The sequence below is a fragment of the Hypomesus nipponensis genome, chromosome 25 (genome assembly GCF_054491055.1).
Source record: "Hypomesus nipponensis isolate SF chromosome 25, ASM5449105v1, whole genome shotgun sequence".
NCBI lineage: Eukaryota > Metazoa > Chordata > Actinopteri > Osmeriformes > Osmeridae > Hypomesus > Hypomesus nipponensis.
Genome location: NC_140385.1, coordinates 4,937,769 through 4,954,621, shown reverse-complemented (window position 1 = coordinate 4,954,621; position 16,853 = coordinate 4,937,769). Strand labels below are relative to the sequence as shown.

Sequence of the window (16,853 nt, the reverse complement as noted above, 5' to 3'; positions counted from 1 at the left end):
TTTGTGTCACGCTCTACTTGGCTCATGTGGTCAGATTGACGTTTTCTATTGAGATCTGTTTACCCTAAGAAGCCTTTAGGTTTCATTGGGAAAACTCCAGGGGTCTTGTTTGTCACAGTAAGCAGACAGGGAATCCATAGTGGGTCTCCAGCAGGTTTCTGTCACCTTCCCTCTCATCCTCCCTCCCTCCCTCCATCTTCCCCCTTCAGACGCGCGTGTTTCCCCTCCTCACCCACAGAGCTCTAGAAAAGCCCTCAGTGTCCTCAGCTCTTCCTGTCCTCTGTCATCGCTCCCCATCGTCACCTGCCCGTCACACTCTCCTCCGTCCGCACAGGTACGTGTTTCCTCACAGTATTCACATCAGTTGATTGGCTCTTGAATCTTGGGTGTGCTGCTCTGAGATTGTGTACGGAATGTTCCGCGGAGGACGGAGTTCTGGTTCAGTTGGGAGTTCTAATAGATTCTTCTTATCCTCCAGAGCAAAGTTCATCCGGTACAGCTGGTTTCCATGGGGACCACAGGCGCGACAACAATCCTCCAGTGGAGCGTGTTATCGGGAGTTTTTGTGGATGCCACTTTCTTCCTCACAGGTGTGTGTGTGTGTGAGATCTACCTAAAACATATTCCTGTCACGCTCCCTAAATTGTTTACGCAGCCTGGTTGAAATTATGCACTTTGATTTATAGTCAATGTCCAGTAGGTCTGTGCTTCGATGTGTCTGTGTCTGAGACCGTGAAGGGGCCAGTCAGTGACTGTTCTATTTGGGGCTGCGTTGCGTGCCTGTCTCCAGGGTCGCACAGTTCCAAGTGTGACAGCACGGTGGATTCCCTGGACTTAAGCTACCTCCTGCGGTGGAGCTGTTCCCTCGACAACCCAAACACCACCTACACCGTCCAGACCAAACAGCAGGGGTGGGCCTGAGCTCAGTACACACGCACACACACACACCACAAAGCTTATGGAAAATCGGACCGAATGAATGACGGAGGGTTATGTACACCCAGCAGGTGTCCGATCCTCACATTGTCCTCGGAGGAAAAAGAAAGGAAGTAGATGGTAGTAGTGAGTGTTTCGGAGAAGAGGGTGAGGGAGATGGGTTGAGAGCGAGACAGAGGAAGAGGAGAGTAAGAAAGGTAGGGGGGGTGAAGAAGGTGGCTGAGGAAGGAAAGAGAAATCGAGAGCAGAGGAGTGGAAGTGGTAGCAGGAGAGAAGAGATGCTACACATTGACATTATCACCACAGCCCAAAGTCCAAATGTGTGTGTGTGTATATGTGAATGTTTTAAAGGAGAGCTTTCTTCTTTGAATTTATGCAAAAAGCTAATGTGTGTGTGTGTGTGTGTGTGCTCCAGTGAGCCATGGCTGAACGTGACAGGATGTGTGCGTGTGCCCCCTCCCCACTGTGACCTGACCCGGGCCTTCCTGGACCTGAACCTGTACCACCTGCTCCGCCTGGGGCTGCATGTGGGCCCTCATGACCTGGTGTGGACAGAACCACGCACCCTGGACCACGAGGACTTCAGTCAGTACCGGGAAAGCACACACTTCCACACATCCTTCATCATCTGTCAACACTATATATCTGTGAATATCTACAGGGGTCTATTGGCATAGATATCTTACCAATGCCAAAAAGTAGCTAATTGTATAAGTGAAATAGTAATTGGTCTTACTGACAGTAAAGTTAGTTTGTGTGCTTGATGTTTTTTCTCCTAGCCTTCAGCCCTCCCTCTGTCTCCGTCTCCCTGGACAAGGCTGTGTTGGTTGTGGAGGTGCAGTTCCCATGTTCAGCCAGCAGGAGGTGCTCTCTGAGGAGCTGCTGTCCTGTGTCAGAGTTCATCGACCCCTGGACCACCATCACCGTCTACAACCAGCTCAACCTCTCCCAATACCAGGTACTCCTCTTCCTAAAAACCCGTCTCTCACTGTGTGTTTATACATTGTTCCAGTCTCTGAAATTTGATTATTTTGTTAACTTCCGCCGTGATTGGCTTGCTGTGTGAGATTCAGTTTAGTAACTTCCGCCGTGATTGGCTGATTTCCTTGTAGAGGCGAACTGTGTGGACCCTGGACGTGGTGGCCAGGGAGGAGTTCTCAGATCTGGCTCCAGGACAAGTGTTCTGCGCCGTGGCCAACTTCTCCCTCCAACCCCGCTCCTTCACCCCAGCATCCTCCCCCTCCTCCCCCCCCCAGTGTGTCCTCACAGCCCCGAGACCAGGTGAGGCCTCAATCTGCAACACTGAGATTGGTGAATGCTTGGTCCCATGACCAGGAAATGATCTCACAACCAATCTGTTCTACTGTATCCGTCACGACATTTTGACTGGATATTTCAAGATGTTGAGATTCGGCTTGTCAATGGTTTGTAAGCAGTGTGAGGTGTGTAAGGTCAATGTGCTGTTGTCTGGATGTGCAGGTAATCAACATCATGTGTTGGTGTGGATGGGGGTGAGTTGTGCCCTCCTCTTCCCCCCCCTTGTTTTCCCTTTCTCACTCCTTCACGCACACTCGCATACACACACAGAGCACTTAGGGTTACAAGATTAGTTAAAACACCTGGAATACAGCACTTAACATCAGGGATTAAAACGAGGGTGACATCAACTCTCAGGTGTCAGTCATGAAAGGCTCAGAGAGGTGAACCCACCTGGGCGAACTTGTGGATCTGCTCCACCACAGCAGCAAACAGAGCCCCCACGCTCTCGTCTATCAGACTCTGCATGTAGTGGACCGCCTCCTCGTCAGACAGGTCCAATCGGAACTTGTCCTGCACCTGGAAAGGGGAGGGGACAGAACGCATTTGATGGTAACTAACCAATATAGCAAGGTTGGTGTCTCCTTTAGAAGGGTGTGGGGGTATGTGTGTGTGTGTGTGTGTGTCCTCTCACCTTCTTAACAGTCTTGTCGGGCTCCAGTGCTATATCAGGAATGTTGGCGTCCACCATGAGAGAGAACAGGTTCAGGATGAGGTTGGAGTACCTGGGGAGAGGGGGAGGAGTCTAAGCTGCTGCTGTCACAGTGTGGAAGGGACTGTGTGTGTGTGTGTGTGTGTGTGTGTGTGTCCTATCCCACAGCACTGTGTGTGTGTGTGTGTGTGTGTCCTATCCCACAGCACTGTGTGTGTGTGTGTGTCCTATCCCAAAGCACTGTGTGTGTTTCCCCTACCTGCGGAGGTGAAGGAAGGCGGTGTAACACTGCTTCCTAAACTCCTGGTACTGCTCGCTCTGCATGCCCCCCATGCCCTCCACCATCTCCTTGCTCAGCTTCATGGGTGGGGGCAGGGGCTTGGGGTCGCGACCCAGGATGTAGCCAAAGTCAATATGGAACAACTTCCCTGAAGGGAGACGGAGGAAGAAAGATCCAGACAGGGAGAGAGAGAGTGTTTATGTAGGGAACTGGAAGAGAAGTGTAACTCTCCTTAGCGTGTGTGTTGGTCTGTTACCGGTCTTAGTTAGTAGCAGGTTGTCCAGATGTCGGTCTCCCACTCCAAGGATGTATGTTATGACGCAGTAACCAGCTGGGTTAGAGGAAAAACACAGAGATATTGCTGGACAGCATGGTTGCATGAGTGACACTTTGACCAATAGGATGGCCAGTGGCGGTGAAGTGGGAGGGCCTTAGAGGGAGAGCACTCACCACAGCTCTTAACGTAGGTGTCCATCACCTCAGGGCTGATGCCATAGGGCCCTTTTTCACTAGGGGCGTGTTTTCTGAAGAAGCTCTAATGAGAAGAGCAAAAGAATAATAAAGTGTAAAAGCATTGAAGGAAGAACAAGACTGTTGACAGTTTCTACTCAGACAGGAGGTATCCAAAAGAATGAAAAAGTTAGAACAATTTCCTACCTGGATGTTGCCTTCAGTGGCCAGTACCTCTGCCACAGGAACTGACTGGACAAACTGCATGAACCCTGGAAAGGGTTATAACAAACTTTCAAGGTCAAAGGTCATGTTGCACACTTCCTGTCCTGAGATATAAAAAAAAAAAATCACTTTTTTTGTATGAAGAAAGCACCAAACGGTGCTCACCGTGTTTGGTGCTCGTCGCCAGAACTTTGTAGGGCGTCAACTTCAGGTCCAAGTTCTCTTTCCTCAAGAGCTGAGAGAGAAAGCAAATATCACTTATGCGTTCACTTCATACAATCTCTAAAAAGGCACACACATTGCTTGTGCTTAAATGTGTACTACGGGTTAGTTAGGATCACCTTGCATATGTGAAGAATGTGTGTGTGTGTGTTGATACCTTGTCCATGAGGGAGATGATCTGCAGGATGAGCTGGTCTTGCCTCAGGTCGTCCCCGTGTTTGAAGATGACGGGGTACATGGCCCCGTCCTCCGTCTTGAAGATCAGCTTGGCAGGCATCAGGGCGCTCTGCCGGACAACGACACGCGGGAGGGTTAGGACGACGCGCGGGAGGGTTAGGGTCAGTGGACAGGTTAGAACCACCTCTTAGCTACACGGTTTCAAATAGGAGAGAGAAACGTCTAGACTAGGGGTGGGCAACCCTGGTCCTCAGGGAAACCCCTGTCCAGCATGTTTTAGATGTTTCTCTGCTCCAACACACCTGATTCAAATAAATGGTCGTTACCAGGCTTCCACATTAATTTGAAACGGGTGTGTTGGAGCAGGGAAACATCTACAACATGCAGGACAGGGGGGTCCCTGAGGACCAGGGTTGCCCACCCCTAGTCTAGAAGGAGAAAGGCAGAGAAGGAGATGGAAGGGAGGGAGGGTGAGGAGGGACGAGGTTGTTGGGAGGGCATGGATGAAGGAGGGGATGAAGGCGACAGAGGAGGAGGATGTGTGTCCAGGGTGGTGGCTCACCTTGAAGAGCGTGGCGGTGTCGGGCACGATGCCCCTGATCCTGACCTGGGGCTCCAGGGGCAGGGGGATGGGCTCAATCTCAGACAGGTTCACCTTCTCGTTGTCGGCCAGCAGGGCCTGCAGTCGCTCCGTCTGACACACAGGGGGCGCCACCGCGTCACAAAGCTTCATCACGGCGCCAGAGAGAGGCTCTGGGCCTATCTCACTCTAGCAGAGAGGGGCTCTGAGCCTATCTCACTCTAGCAGAGAGGGGCTCTGAGCCTATCTCACTCTAGCAGAGAGGGGCTCTGAGCCTATCTCACTCTAGCAGAGAGGGGCTCTGAGCCTATCTCACTCTAGCAGAGAGGGGCTCTGAGCCTATCTCACTCTAGCAGAGAGGGGCTCTGAGCCTATCTCACTCTAGCAGAGAGGGGCTCTGAGCCTATCTCACTCTAGCAGAGAGGGGCTCTGAGCCTATCTCACTCTAGCAGAGAGGGGCTCTGAGCCTATCTCACTCTAGCAGAGAGGGGCTCTGAGCCTATCTCACTCTACCAGAGAGGGGCTCTGAGCCTATCTCACTCTAGCAGAGAGGGGCTCTGAGCCTATCTCACTCTAGCAGAAAGGGGCTCTGAGCCTATCTCACTCTAGCAGAGAGGGGCTCTGAGCCTATCTCACTCTAGCAGAGAGGGGCTCTGAGCCTATCTCACTCTAGCAGAGAGGGGCTCTGAGCCTATCTCACTCTAGCAGAGAGGGGCTCTGAGCCTATCTCACTCTAGCAGAGAGGGGCTCTGAGCCTATCTCACTCTACCAGAGTGCTCCACCTGACCGTCCGGTGTGTGTCCTACCTTTTTCTTGCGGTTGCCGCTCTCTCTTTGCACAGCCTTCATCAGCATCACCAGTCTGTCTACGAAGGTCTGCTGGGAAGCCAGCAGGGAGCGCATCACCCTCACACTCTTATCACCCTGAGAGAGCCACATCGAGGGAGAGCAAGGGAGAGGGAGAGGGAGAGCAAGGGAGAGGGAGAGGGAGAGCAAGGGAGAGGGAGAGCAAGGGAGAGGGAGAGCAAGGGAGAGGGAGAGCAAGGGAGAGGGAGAGCAAGGGAGAGGGAGAGCGAGGGAGAGCGAGGGAGAGCAAGGGAGAGCAAGGGAGAGGGAGAGCAAGGGAGAGGGAGAGGAAGGGAGAGGAAGGGAGAGGAAGGGAGAGGGAGAGCAAGGGAGAGGGAGACAGCGAAGGAGAAAGAGTGGAGATGGAAAGAGAGAGAGTGGAAAAAGGGTCGAAGAGGAGAGGATATGTAATCTCAACTCAAATCCCTGAGCAAAGGTTTGTTTGAACGGAGGCCCAGCGCCCCAGGATGTGTGTGTGTGTGTGTGTGTGTGTGAGAGACTGTGAGACTGTTCCAGCAGTGCTGGCAGCCTGACCTTGAGCAGAGCCTGGCTGAACCTCCTCATGACGTTAAGGTACATCTCGTGGGTCTTGGGGTCTCTCTGCTGGGTGTCCTGGTCTTCACACTCCACGATCACGTACCTGAGCAGGAGCACACTGCGTTACCACACACACACACACACACACACAGGTGTGCACACACACACACGCACACTCACCAGTACAAGTAGTTGGCCAGGGTTGAGTTCTTGCAAGCTCTGGAGATGAGGAACGTGCACAGATCCTGCTGCACAGGAGGAAGAACAAAATGTTTGGTTTTCTTCATGACTAATATTCCTCCATCTTCCTCTCCCTCCCTCTTGCTCCCCTTCCTCTTACCTCCAGGCTCTCGTTGTCTGCTCCCTCCTTGCCCTTCTGTGTAGCAGGCGAGGGCACTGAGGGTCCTGTCTGGACCTGGGAACTGTACACACACAGGTCACCACATTTAGTAACACTGTACACACACAGGTCACCACATTTAGTAACACTGTACACACACAGGTCACCACATTTAGTAACACTGTACACACACAGGTCACCACATTTAGTAACACTGTACACACACAGGTCACCACATTTAGTAACACTGTACACACACAGGTCACCACATTTAGTAACACTGTACACACACAGGTCACCACATTTAGTAACAATGTACACACACAGGTCACCACATTTAGTAACACTGTACACACACAGGTCACCACATTTAGTAACACGACGCCCCTGATAGAATTCAGAGAATCAGCATTCCATTTTCCCAGCTCTTCTGTACGAGGCTGGACCTTGGTGCTCCAGACCCCCCCTGCTGACCTGTCTAGGTCCCCCAGCGTGGAACTCTCTCCCAGGCCCTGGGAGTCCCTCTTGCTGCCTGGCTCCAGCCCTCCCTGGATGTCGTTGAAGTTCTCGTACTTCAGAGCCTGGACCAGCTGGAGCAGGTACATCAGAAGGTCCTGGAACACCGAGGAGAGGGGGGGGGGGGGGTTAGTACGGGGACATTCCCCCTGAGGGTGAAGTGCCTTGCCCAAGGACACAATGTCATTTAGCACGGCCGGGAACTGAACTGACAACCTTCTGATCAATAACCCAATTCCCTAACTGCTCAGCCATCTGACCCCCCCCACACACACACACACCTCGTCGTCGGCCTGCTGCAGGCGGGCCACGGCGTAGCGGCGGACGTCGGGGTTGGTGAACTGGGAGGAGAGCAGCTCCAGGGAGTCCTCCACGTCCATGGGCCTCCACTTCCCCAGCAGCTCCAGGGCCTGCTTGGCCTCCTGGGCCAGAGCCCAGTTCACACACTTCAGGAACTTAGTCAGCGCCTGGATGAAGGGGTGGAGGTGGAAGGACACACACACACAGGTGTTAATAAACAGTAAATCAGCTGTTTGCTTCATGGAAAGGAGGCAAGCCTACCCAGGTGTTAACATGTTTACAGGTAAATCAGCTGTTTGCTTCATGGAATGCATGCGCACACACACACACACAGGAGACATGGGGGAGAAGGTGAGAGTGCAGACCTTCTCCTGGGTGGTGAGGTAGTACCGGAACTTCCACACCAGGTCCTGTTCCTCGGAGCTCAGCTGCTTGGTTGGAGGGTAGCTCACTATGATCTGAGACCAGAGATAGGCTGGTGTGGGTGTACTGAGAAAAACACTAATATACATAAACACACTTGTACCCATACTAGCTTATGTCTTGAAGGTGTGAACTGATATCAACACACACACACACACATACATATACTAGCTTATGTCTTGAAGGTGTGAACTGATATCAACACACACACACACACACACACAAGCTTAAGTCCTGATGGTCTGAACTATCAACACACACACACACACACACACTAGCAGAGGCACTGACGTTGAGCTGGTCCCTGGTGGCAGCATTGGGTTTGAGGTCGTGGTCAGAGGGGCCGCTCCGCAGGCTGCGGGCCAGCTTGTGGTGCTTACTCTCCACCAGGTTCTCCTACGGCGGGGGAGGAGGGACACAAAGGCAAAACGTCAACCACGTCTCAACACGCTCCAACGTGAAGATTGTGGATCATCCTATGAAACCTTGTCAACGCCAGCTCGTAGCTTGTGTGTGTGTGTGTGCGGTCTCTCACCATGCACATCTGTGGGTCTGGGACTTTGACGATATCGGAGCTGGTGGGAACAGGAGACGATTCGTCCCCATCCTGGAAGTGGGAGGGGCCAGGGAGAGTACGTGAACCAATCAGACCATCCCACCGACGACCCATCGAGCACACACAACTCTGGGTGGATACATGTTATACCTCCATACTTGCACGCGTGTACTGTACTGTGTACTACCTACCTTCTCGTAGTACACAATGCTGTACTCTTTCTCTCCCGTTTTGACGCGAGGAAACTCCACCATGAGATACATGAAGTTGGAGCTGCGCTTCTCACTCTGTTGAAGTAATAAAGGGTGCTCATGATTCGGTTTGACACTGTGAGACGTGTACATTTGAGCAGTTACAAGGTTTCGAACTCTGGCGTAAATCAAACGCACCTCATTGATCATCTCGATTTCCCTGAAGGTCAGACGGTCTAGCCAATCAACTTTCACCATGTGACCCTGTCTATGAGCTTTTGTCAACTGGAGAGAGAGAAGAAGAAGGAGAAAGAGAGGTGGGGGAAAAAAGAGTGCGAGAGAGAGAGAGAGAGAGAGAGAGAGAGAGAGAGAGAGAGAGAAGGGGGGGGTACAGATAGACAGAGCAACAGGAGAGATGGACAGAGGTTAGCACCAAAAGTACAGCAACTGAACCAAATTTAAAGCACCAGCATGCGGTGTCACCACACAGCCAACCAGAGCACAGCTTGGGTGCCAGTGGCCAATCCAGGTTTTGGAACGCACACATAGCAGCCAATCCTCTTAGAGAGTCAGTCAGTGTGGGTGTTGGAACACACAAGCACACCATTACTCAAGACCCCACTCCAAGCCCAGAGTAGAAGGCCTAGTTAGTAGTTGCTCACACCAACATCACCAGGCTCAATTATCTACAGCCAGTCCTTGACGCTAGGTTTGGTTGCCCAACATTTACTGTAAAATGACTTAAACAGATTAAACGAATGTTCTAACTAGACAAACCTGCTACTCTCCTATCTAAATAGGGGGAGTCAGGTGGCTGAGCGGTTAGGGAATCCGGCTAGTAATCTGAACGTTGCCGGTTCAACTCCTGGCCGTGCCAAATGACGTTGTGTCCTTGGGCAAGGCACTTCACCCTACTTGCCTCGGGGGGGAATGTCCCTGTACTTACTGTAAGTCGTTCTGGATAAGAACGTCTGCTAAATGACTAAATGTAATGTAAATGACAAGGGAAAACACAGGCAATATGTCTGTCTCTCTCACAAACACACACAGACAATCCATGCACATCACTAAATAGATGTGGCAATTGGCTGCACCAGTAGCACTTATGGGAGACCCTTATGACTACACACAGATATAGACACACACGCCCAGCGTTCCACCGCCTCTCCTCCAAAAGCCTGTACTCACATCACTGAGTATCTGCAGGTCAGGGCCCTGGAACAGACCACGTTTTAGATACACCCTGTTACAAGAGGTTATCGCACACACACACCAAGCACACAATGCCCACTCCATCAAATATGCTCTTTACCACCTAACCTCAAGCTCTGCTTCTTACACACACACACACACACACACTTCCCATTCTCCTCCCCTCAATGCCCACCTTGGCCAGTCTGCCCATCTGGTCTTCTGCCAAGCTGCTGCTGGTGCGTCCTGGGGTGCTGGTCGGCTCGCTTCCGTCTCCCTCCACCCCTGGCCACACCTTCAGGTCATGCATCCCCTGCCGGAACATTCTGTCAGAAAGAGAGAGAGAGAGAGAGAGAGAGAGAGAGAGAGAGGGGTGGGGGTGGAGGGAAAGAGAGAGGGAGAGAGAGAGAGGGGGGGAGAGAGAGGAGGGGAGAGAGATGGAAAGAGGGAGAGAGGCATCCAACTTGTAGCTCGTGTCAGAATACAGTCTTAAAATGCATCACCTTCACGTGACTTCTTCATCTGTTTCGCTTTGAATATATGCGTGACACGCACACGGTCACTCACCCATATTTGCCAAAGAGGGTGACGGTGGTCCCGCCCACAGGCGTGGCCCTGCCCGGGCCGTACACGTCCCACACTGTGAGGGCCACCTGGGCACTCTGGGGCAGGTCAGGGTACTTGACCGGCAGACGCAGCCACTCGTTCCAGCTTAGGGAGGGAGGGGGAAGGGGGGAGGGAGGGGGGAGGGGGGAGGGGGGAGGGAGGGACATGGAGAGACGGATGGAGAGTGTGGGAGGGAGTTATAGAGGGTTGGAAGTATACAATGCTGTTGTAAAGCCATGAAGGCTTGTCAGACAGACACTCTGTTGGATATCAGACACAGAAACAGTGATTTGTTTCCTATTACCCCCAGTGTTACAGTGTGTATGTGCGTTTTCTCCCTGTACACTCACTTCCAGCGTGTGCTGAAGGCCTTGTAGGAGGTCCGTACTGGCAGTGCCAGCGGCTTGCCCTCAGCAAACACCTGGCATGTGACGTACAGGTCGGAGCAGTTCTCCTGGTAGAGACCAGAGAAGCGCAGCATAGGGTCTTGGAGTAGAGCCTTGTAGCTCTTCTGTTCCCTCTTCCCCTCAAGACTACCGCTAGAGGAGAAAAGGGTGAGAGGAGGAAGAGAGAGAGGAGGATGAGGGGGGGATAGGGTTGAGAGATGGGGGAAGTGGATGAGAAAATAGAGAATAAAATATTCGTTTTTAACTGAAGGGGCGTTTTAAGTGTTCAACTGTCTTTTTTTTGCAGGGGTTGACCGGTGTTTACCAATTGTGAGCAATGACTTCAGTGAGCTAAAGTGAAGCATAACTAAATCAAACTGACTGAGGATAACAGTTGCGATAACTCATGTGACATAAGACAATTTTATTCCCGATCATAACAAGCTGCGAAACATCGCACAGACGGTTTGTTGAGAATTATAAATATAATTTTATTATACCCATTCGGTGGTACTCTGCTTGTTAACGGTCGTCACGAGAGGCCCGCGAGCCCATGGTGGAATGTGCATGATGTCAACAACGAGCAGATTGTGTTCCAAGAACCCTCGCAGGGCACGTTATGCCTGATATACTTGTCATAGTTGCCGAGCTCGCTTGTGTAAATATTCAACAAACAACTAACGTAACCGAGACGCGTTAGGGCCAGTTGGTAACATATAAATTACAAGTAGTCCATCTTCTTTGTGCAAGAGGTGACATACTATCAGCATCTTCTACGAGGAAGCTAACCACAGGGATTTGATGACATCTTCACCAGTTGGCTTTGAATAGCCTTTCTGAATTACTTCAAACCAAACCACTTACATTTTGAGTTGAACATTGATATCCAAGTCACAGCTGTAGACATAGTTAAACTTCTCTGTGTCCATCTTCCAGAAAATAAAACGCACTAATACAGTTGCAGATTGTTTCCGAGCAGTGGGCTTCGAACAAGGCCTCTGCTTACTTTGACTTCCCTAAAGCTGTCTTGTAAGCTATAGCTAACTAGCTAGTTGGCATATTCAAACCAGTACAACAATGGTTTATAAATTAGTTAGAAAATAGATCTATCCAAATATCACAATAAATATTTTATAGTCTTGATATTAAGGAATGACATTATAAGAACGAGTCTGTCCGGGCATGATGTTGTGTTTTTGTCACCAAACGCAACAACCGAAAGCTTGTGTCAGGGAAAAGCAATCGTTAGCCGATGAACCGTCAACAAGAGACATCGCCGTCAATCGCATTACTCAACGGTCGATTTGTCGAGCCTTAAAACGTTAAAGTTCTTCCTGGATGAAAAAAATCACAATGGGGCGGAGTCTAAAGTAAAACCTTAAAGCGATAGACTCCTAATTTGATGTCTTGCTTTACACCATTTATTAAGCATATAAATCATATTATCAATGTTTTAACCATAGAATGTTTCAAGTATAATGGCGTAAGTAGGCACTACATTAGGTGTTCTATATGCTCTATTGTCTCCAGAACTGTCTCCTGACCCTTCCTTGAATCCCCCAGTTTATATAACTTTAAGGGATGACTCAGCCGTCAGGAAGGTTTAATCGTAGCCGTGTGCCAGGTTACCACGCTCCACTAATTATTAAATAGCTGTTAAAATGGACAAGCCCCATTGCTTACCTGGTGTGATGGGCGACAGGCTCACAGTAGGGTGTGTGTGTGTGTGTGTTTGTGTGTGTTTGTTTGTTTGTGTGTGTGTTTGTGTGTATATTGGAAAACTGCTGTCTGTTGCAGATGCGTTCCTGTGTTGATGTTGTGATGAAAAGGGTTGTGTCGTGGTTTTTATGGTAAAATTATTGTAGGGGTAAGTCGGGGTTGACGTGGTTACCGGTGGCGTCTGGGACTCGTAGTCTGGAAGGCAGGAACATTACGTCTCATTTCCCAATCACTCCTCGGCAAGTCTCCACACCACATATTTTCATCGCTTCTTCAACATCCTACAATAAACAAACATGTTATCCAGGAAATGTGTTTTTAATGAACATTGCCGGACAGAGACCTGTTTATGATGATGATGACACCATCCACAGAAAAGTCTAGAAAACGACCATGATGACAGTTCTCTGAAATGTCAGAGTCAAAATGTCACCAATAAACGCACACACATGCCACCAGTTACTAAACACCCATGAGGACAGGAGGGGTGTGTGAGCAACACACATTTCATCATGAAGTAAAGATACAAGATGGAAAAGAACACCTCCCTCGTCAACACCTCGTGAGAGCAGGGTGACGATCCATCTCCAGCCTAGTCGAACAGGACCCTTGGGCTTTGATATGGAGAGGAAACCAAAACTGCTGTTGGTGCTGGTGAGGAGTTGGTGTCACACGGCCCAAGAGCCCTTTGGAAGTGAAGTTGAGATATCTGAGTCGATGCAGAGGGACAACTGAGTCATTTTGAACACACACACACACACACACACACACACACACACACACACACACACACACACACACACACAGAAGACAAACACAAGAAGACATTCCAATCTATGTGGTAGCACCCCTGGCCAAGGAAGGACACCCATCAACACTCTGACTGCTGCTGGAGAATGAGAGAACATGCACATAAAACAGCCTAGTGAGGCTCCGGGGCCACCCTCTTCTCTCTCAGATGGTCCACTCCCTCATTGCAGGTTTTTCCTATGATCTCTGAGCTCAGGAGTTGATAGTGAAAATGAAGATGAGCTCATGTTTGGTTTAGGCTCAGGGAGCGTTGCCGTGGCGCTAGCAACAATCGGACCTCCCGTTGTCAGGCGGTCACATGACCTTGACCAAGGACGACTTCCAGCACCCCATCCAGACAGCCACACGACGGGACATGATGGACCTGTGAATGTCCCCCTGTGTTTGTTCTAATAAATAATCCCTCACATCATGTATTCACTGACACACAAACATGCTCACAGACACACGCTCACAGACACAGACATCACACACACACACACCTGTACCAGGAGCCATAGCTCTATAAAAGTCGAAACCTGTTTTTATGAGCTTCCTCCTCCCAAACATCCAGTCTTCATCCGTCCTCTCCCGGGTGTGTGTGTGTGTGTGTGTCTGCTCCTCTGGGGTCGTTGCGCTGGATAGAACCTGCATGAGGTCACAGTGTGGAGACACCGCCATGACATCATCAACATGAGCTCACTCTAGCTTCCAAAGGAGGCACATAGGGGTCAGTGAAAGCAGTAGGCCAGTGCATATGTGTGTATACATACATGCATGCATGTGTGTCTGTGCACACATGTTTGTGTGTTAGGGCTCTTTAGTAACCACAGTTACACATCTGGTGGGTAAAGATGAAACGGCATCGTACAATCATACAGAAAACATGTGGACTAGGGGTTTAATCGTTGACGTTGTGTCGCTTTTTGAAAAAGAATGAGGGACTTAGGGCCTGAAACCCTCAGACCGAGTCTGAATCATGTCAGGCCAACCATGTCAGCCATTCCCTCCTTTACTGGTTCTCTTTGGACCTCACCTCTGTCTCCTCCCCCCCCCCTTCACCTCTCTCCTCCCTCTCTCACCTCTCTTCCATCCCTCCCTCTTAGTCATAGCCCAATGTGTCAGTGTTTCTATCATTTAAGGGGGTCATGCCCGACGGAGCGCAGCGCGGTGATCTCCGGAGTGCCAAAACTGTGCCAAGACACAGCCTTTTTCCCCTCATCCCCCCCCCCCCCCAGCAGCCTCCTCCCCACCTCCACCACCACCACACCACCAGCACCGCCACCCCCAAACCATACACACACACAGACGCCTCCCCTCCTTGTGGCGTCCCTCTCTACGCCCCCGTCCGGACCCACCCCTGCGCCCCGCGCTCGTAAAGATCCGGAGGAGGTATATATGAAGGTGTGAGGAGCACAGGGACGAGCAGAAGCCGAAGAGGAGCACCAGAGGAAGATGAAGAGCGCTATGAGGACCTGGCCGCTGACCCTCCTGATGGGGACCCTGCTGTGGGCCACCTGCTCCACCGCACCCATGCAGTGTCACTTCAACTCCAGAGGTGAGGTTCCGGGTCCTGCCGAGGACATCGTCTTGAGTCCGTCCCTTTCTCTATACATCTTCAATTCAGATCTGAAGGATTATCTCAGGACTGAACAATGGTTTAGGAGACTGTTAGGGGTTGTCAAGTCGTCCAATCACATCCAAGTTCAATTGCGAGTGTTTGAGCTGAATTCCTCCAGTTGTAGAAATCCTTAGGAGAGTTCTTCTCTGTTTCCTTCTCAGCGTTGTGTGTGTATGAGGGGAAGCACTACTCTCTGGGGGATACTTGGATGGACAACGGCTGTCTGCAGTGCACCTGTCTGCACCCAGTGGGGGTGGGTTGCTGTGAAACGTGAGTACTGAGATTCCCCCGAAAAGGGAGAAAGGGAGTGTATAACTGACACACAGGGCTGTGTAACTGACACACAGGGCTGTGTAACTGACACACAGGGCTGTGTAACTGACACACAGGGCTGCGTAACTGACACACAGGGCTGTGTAACTGACACACAGGGCTGTGTAACTGACACACAGGGCTGTGTAACTGACACACAGGGCTGTGTAACTGACACACAGGGCTGTGTAACTGACATACAGGGCTGTGTAACTGACACACAGGGCTGTGTAACTGACACACAGGGCTGTGTAACTGACACACAGGGCTGCGTAACTGACACACAGGGCTGTGTAACTGACACACAGGGCTGTGTAACTGACATACAGGGCTGTGTAACTGACACACAGGGCTGCGTAACTGACACACAGGGCTGTGTAACTGACATACAGGGCTGTGTAACTGACACACAGGGCTGTGTAACTGACACACAGGGCTGCGTAACTGACACACAGGGCTGTGTAACTGACATACAGGGCTGTGTAACTGACATACAGGGCTGTGTAACTGACACACAGGGCTGTGTAACTGACACACAGGGCTGTGTAACTGACATACAGGGCTGTGTAACTGACACACAGGGCTGTGTAACTGACACACAGGGCTGTGTAACTGACATACAGGGCTGTGTAACTGACACACAGGGCTGTGTAACTGACACACAGGGCTGCGTAACTGACACACAGGGCTGTGTAACTGACATACAGGGCTGTGTAACTGACATACAGGGCTGTGTAACTGACACACAGGGCTGCGTAACTGACACACAGGGCTGTGTAACTGACATACAGGGCTGTGTAACTGACACACAGGGCTGTGTAACTGACACACAGGGCTGTGTAACTGACACACAGGGCTGTGTAACTGCCCAACCACCAAACAAAAAGCCTACACATGCCATCTCATCAAGGAGAGGACCAGAGCTCAGGTTGTGGTATTGTAACGTGTCCCTCCCTCCTGTCTCCATGCAGAGTGCATCGCCCTGTGGACTTCCCCTCGTGGTGTGAGGTGCGTGTGGAGATGCTGACCTGTAAGGTGTCCCTGGTCCAGACTGCTGATCCCCGGCTCCCCTGCTCCCCCGGGGAGAACAACTTCCTGGACCCCAGGCAAGGGGGTCATTTCAACCTTCCCCTGGGGGAGTGGGGCCCATAGGGCGCCAGTTAGGGCCCAGGGAGACGGACGGAACTAGCGGAACCGATGGAACCGAATGAAGCTTCCTCTCATCTCCCTTCCTGTCTGCTGGTCTGTGCAACATAGCTCTATCAGTTTCTCCCTTCCTGTATATCGCATTAACATAACCATAACCATTAACAGGGTTAATAATCATTTTGGGGGGGGGGAAAGAAGATGGTCTGTGCAGCTTTTTTTGGTTGGTTTTGTTGGCAACAGGACTGCTTTAGTCCATAGCGGTCCTCAGTGTAATAATACACATGGGGGTACAACATGCTGTTGTATTGACTTAACTGAGAAGTATGTTTCCACCTCACCACAGGACAACCAAGACAACTAGTATAAAATTGGAAGAATTAGGTTAAAACTGCACTATTTTTTCTCAGAACGCAACTGAATATTCAATTAAAGTATGACATACAGTAAGCGTTCAGTTATTAACGGATGCACTACTGTAAATATATGCACCAATAGTAATATATACAGTATAATGGCTCTTGTATGCATCTTGT

General features: G+C 50.7%; 3 protein-coding genes across 8 annotated transcripts; 2 read left to right on the top strand and 1 right to left on the bottom strand.

Moving 5' to 3' along the window:
- Positions 1-489: 489 nt before the first annotated feature.
- LOC146221962 (uncharacterized) lies at positions 490-2,546 on the top strand. The gene is made up of 6 exons (XM_084692110.1): positions 490-590; positions 791-911; positions 1,352-1,521; positions 1,716-1,894; positions 2,049-2,217; positions 2,416-2,546. Exons 1-6 carry the CDS (start codon positions 509-511, stop codon positions 2,544-2,546), a joined length of 852 nt encoding a protein of 283 aa, XP_084548236.1. The 5' UTR covers positions 490-508.
- Positions 2,481-12,639, bottom strand: pik3c3 (phosphatidylinositol 3-kinase, catalytic subunit type 3). 6 transcript variants are annotated; one of them, XM_084691475.1, is made up of 25 exons: positions 11,595-11,949; positions 10,695-10,883; positions 10,306-10,449; positions 9,935-10,064; positions 9,736-9,762; positions 8,746-8,832; positions 8,548-8,643; positions 8,336-8,407; positions 8,092-8,196; positions 7,743-7,835; positions 7,359-7,544; positions 7,036-7,175; positions 6,562-6,643; positions 6,402-6,469; positions 6,219-6,324; positions 5,646-5,762; positions 4,822-4,953; positions 4,240-4,368; positions 4,026-4,095; positions 3,843-3,907; positions 3,636-3,720; positions 3,442-3,516; positions 3,165-3,333; positions 2,888-2,978; positions 2,481-2,772 (listed from the first exon to the last, which is right to left on the bottom strand). In XM_084691475.1, exons 1-25 carry the CDS (start codon positions 11,657-11,659, stop codon positions 2,629-2,631), a joined length of 2,667 nt encoding a protein of 888 aa, XP_084547601.1. In that variant the 5' UTR covers positions 11,660-11,949; the 3' UTR covers positions 2,481-2,628. The 6 variants fall into 6 exon arrangements, with proteins under 6 accessions (XP_084547601.1, XP_084547603.1, XP_084547600.1 ...); XM_084691474.1 differs by lacking the exon at positions 11,595-11,949 and adding an exon at positions 12,622-12,639 and having other exon boundaries at positions 2,486-2,772; XM_084691478.1 differs by lacking the exon at positions 11,595-11,949 and adding an exon at positions 12,414-12,522 and having other exon boundaries at positions 2,486-2,772.
- Positions 12,640-14,505: 1,866 nt separating this feature from the next.
- Positions 14,506-16,849, top strand: msmp1 (microseminoprotein, prostate associated 1). The gene is made up of 3 exons (XM_084691395.1): positions 14,506-14,796; positions 15,021-15,129; positions 16,143-16,849. The coding sequence occupies exons 1-3, from the start codon at positions 14,694-14,696 to the stop codon at positions 16,321-16,323; spliced, it is 393 nt and encodes a 130-aa protein (XP_084547521.1). The 5' UTR covers positions 14,506-14,693; the 3' UTR covers positions 16,324-16,849.
- The last annotated feature ends 4 nt before the right edge of the window (positions 16,850-16,853 follow it).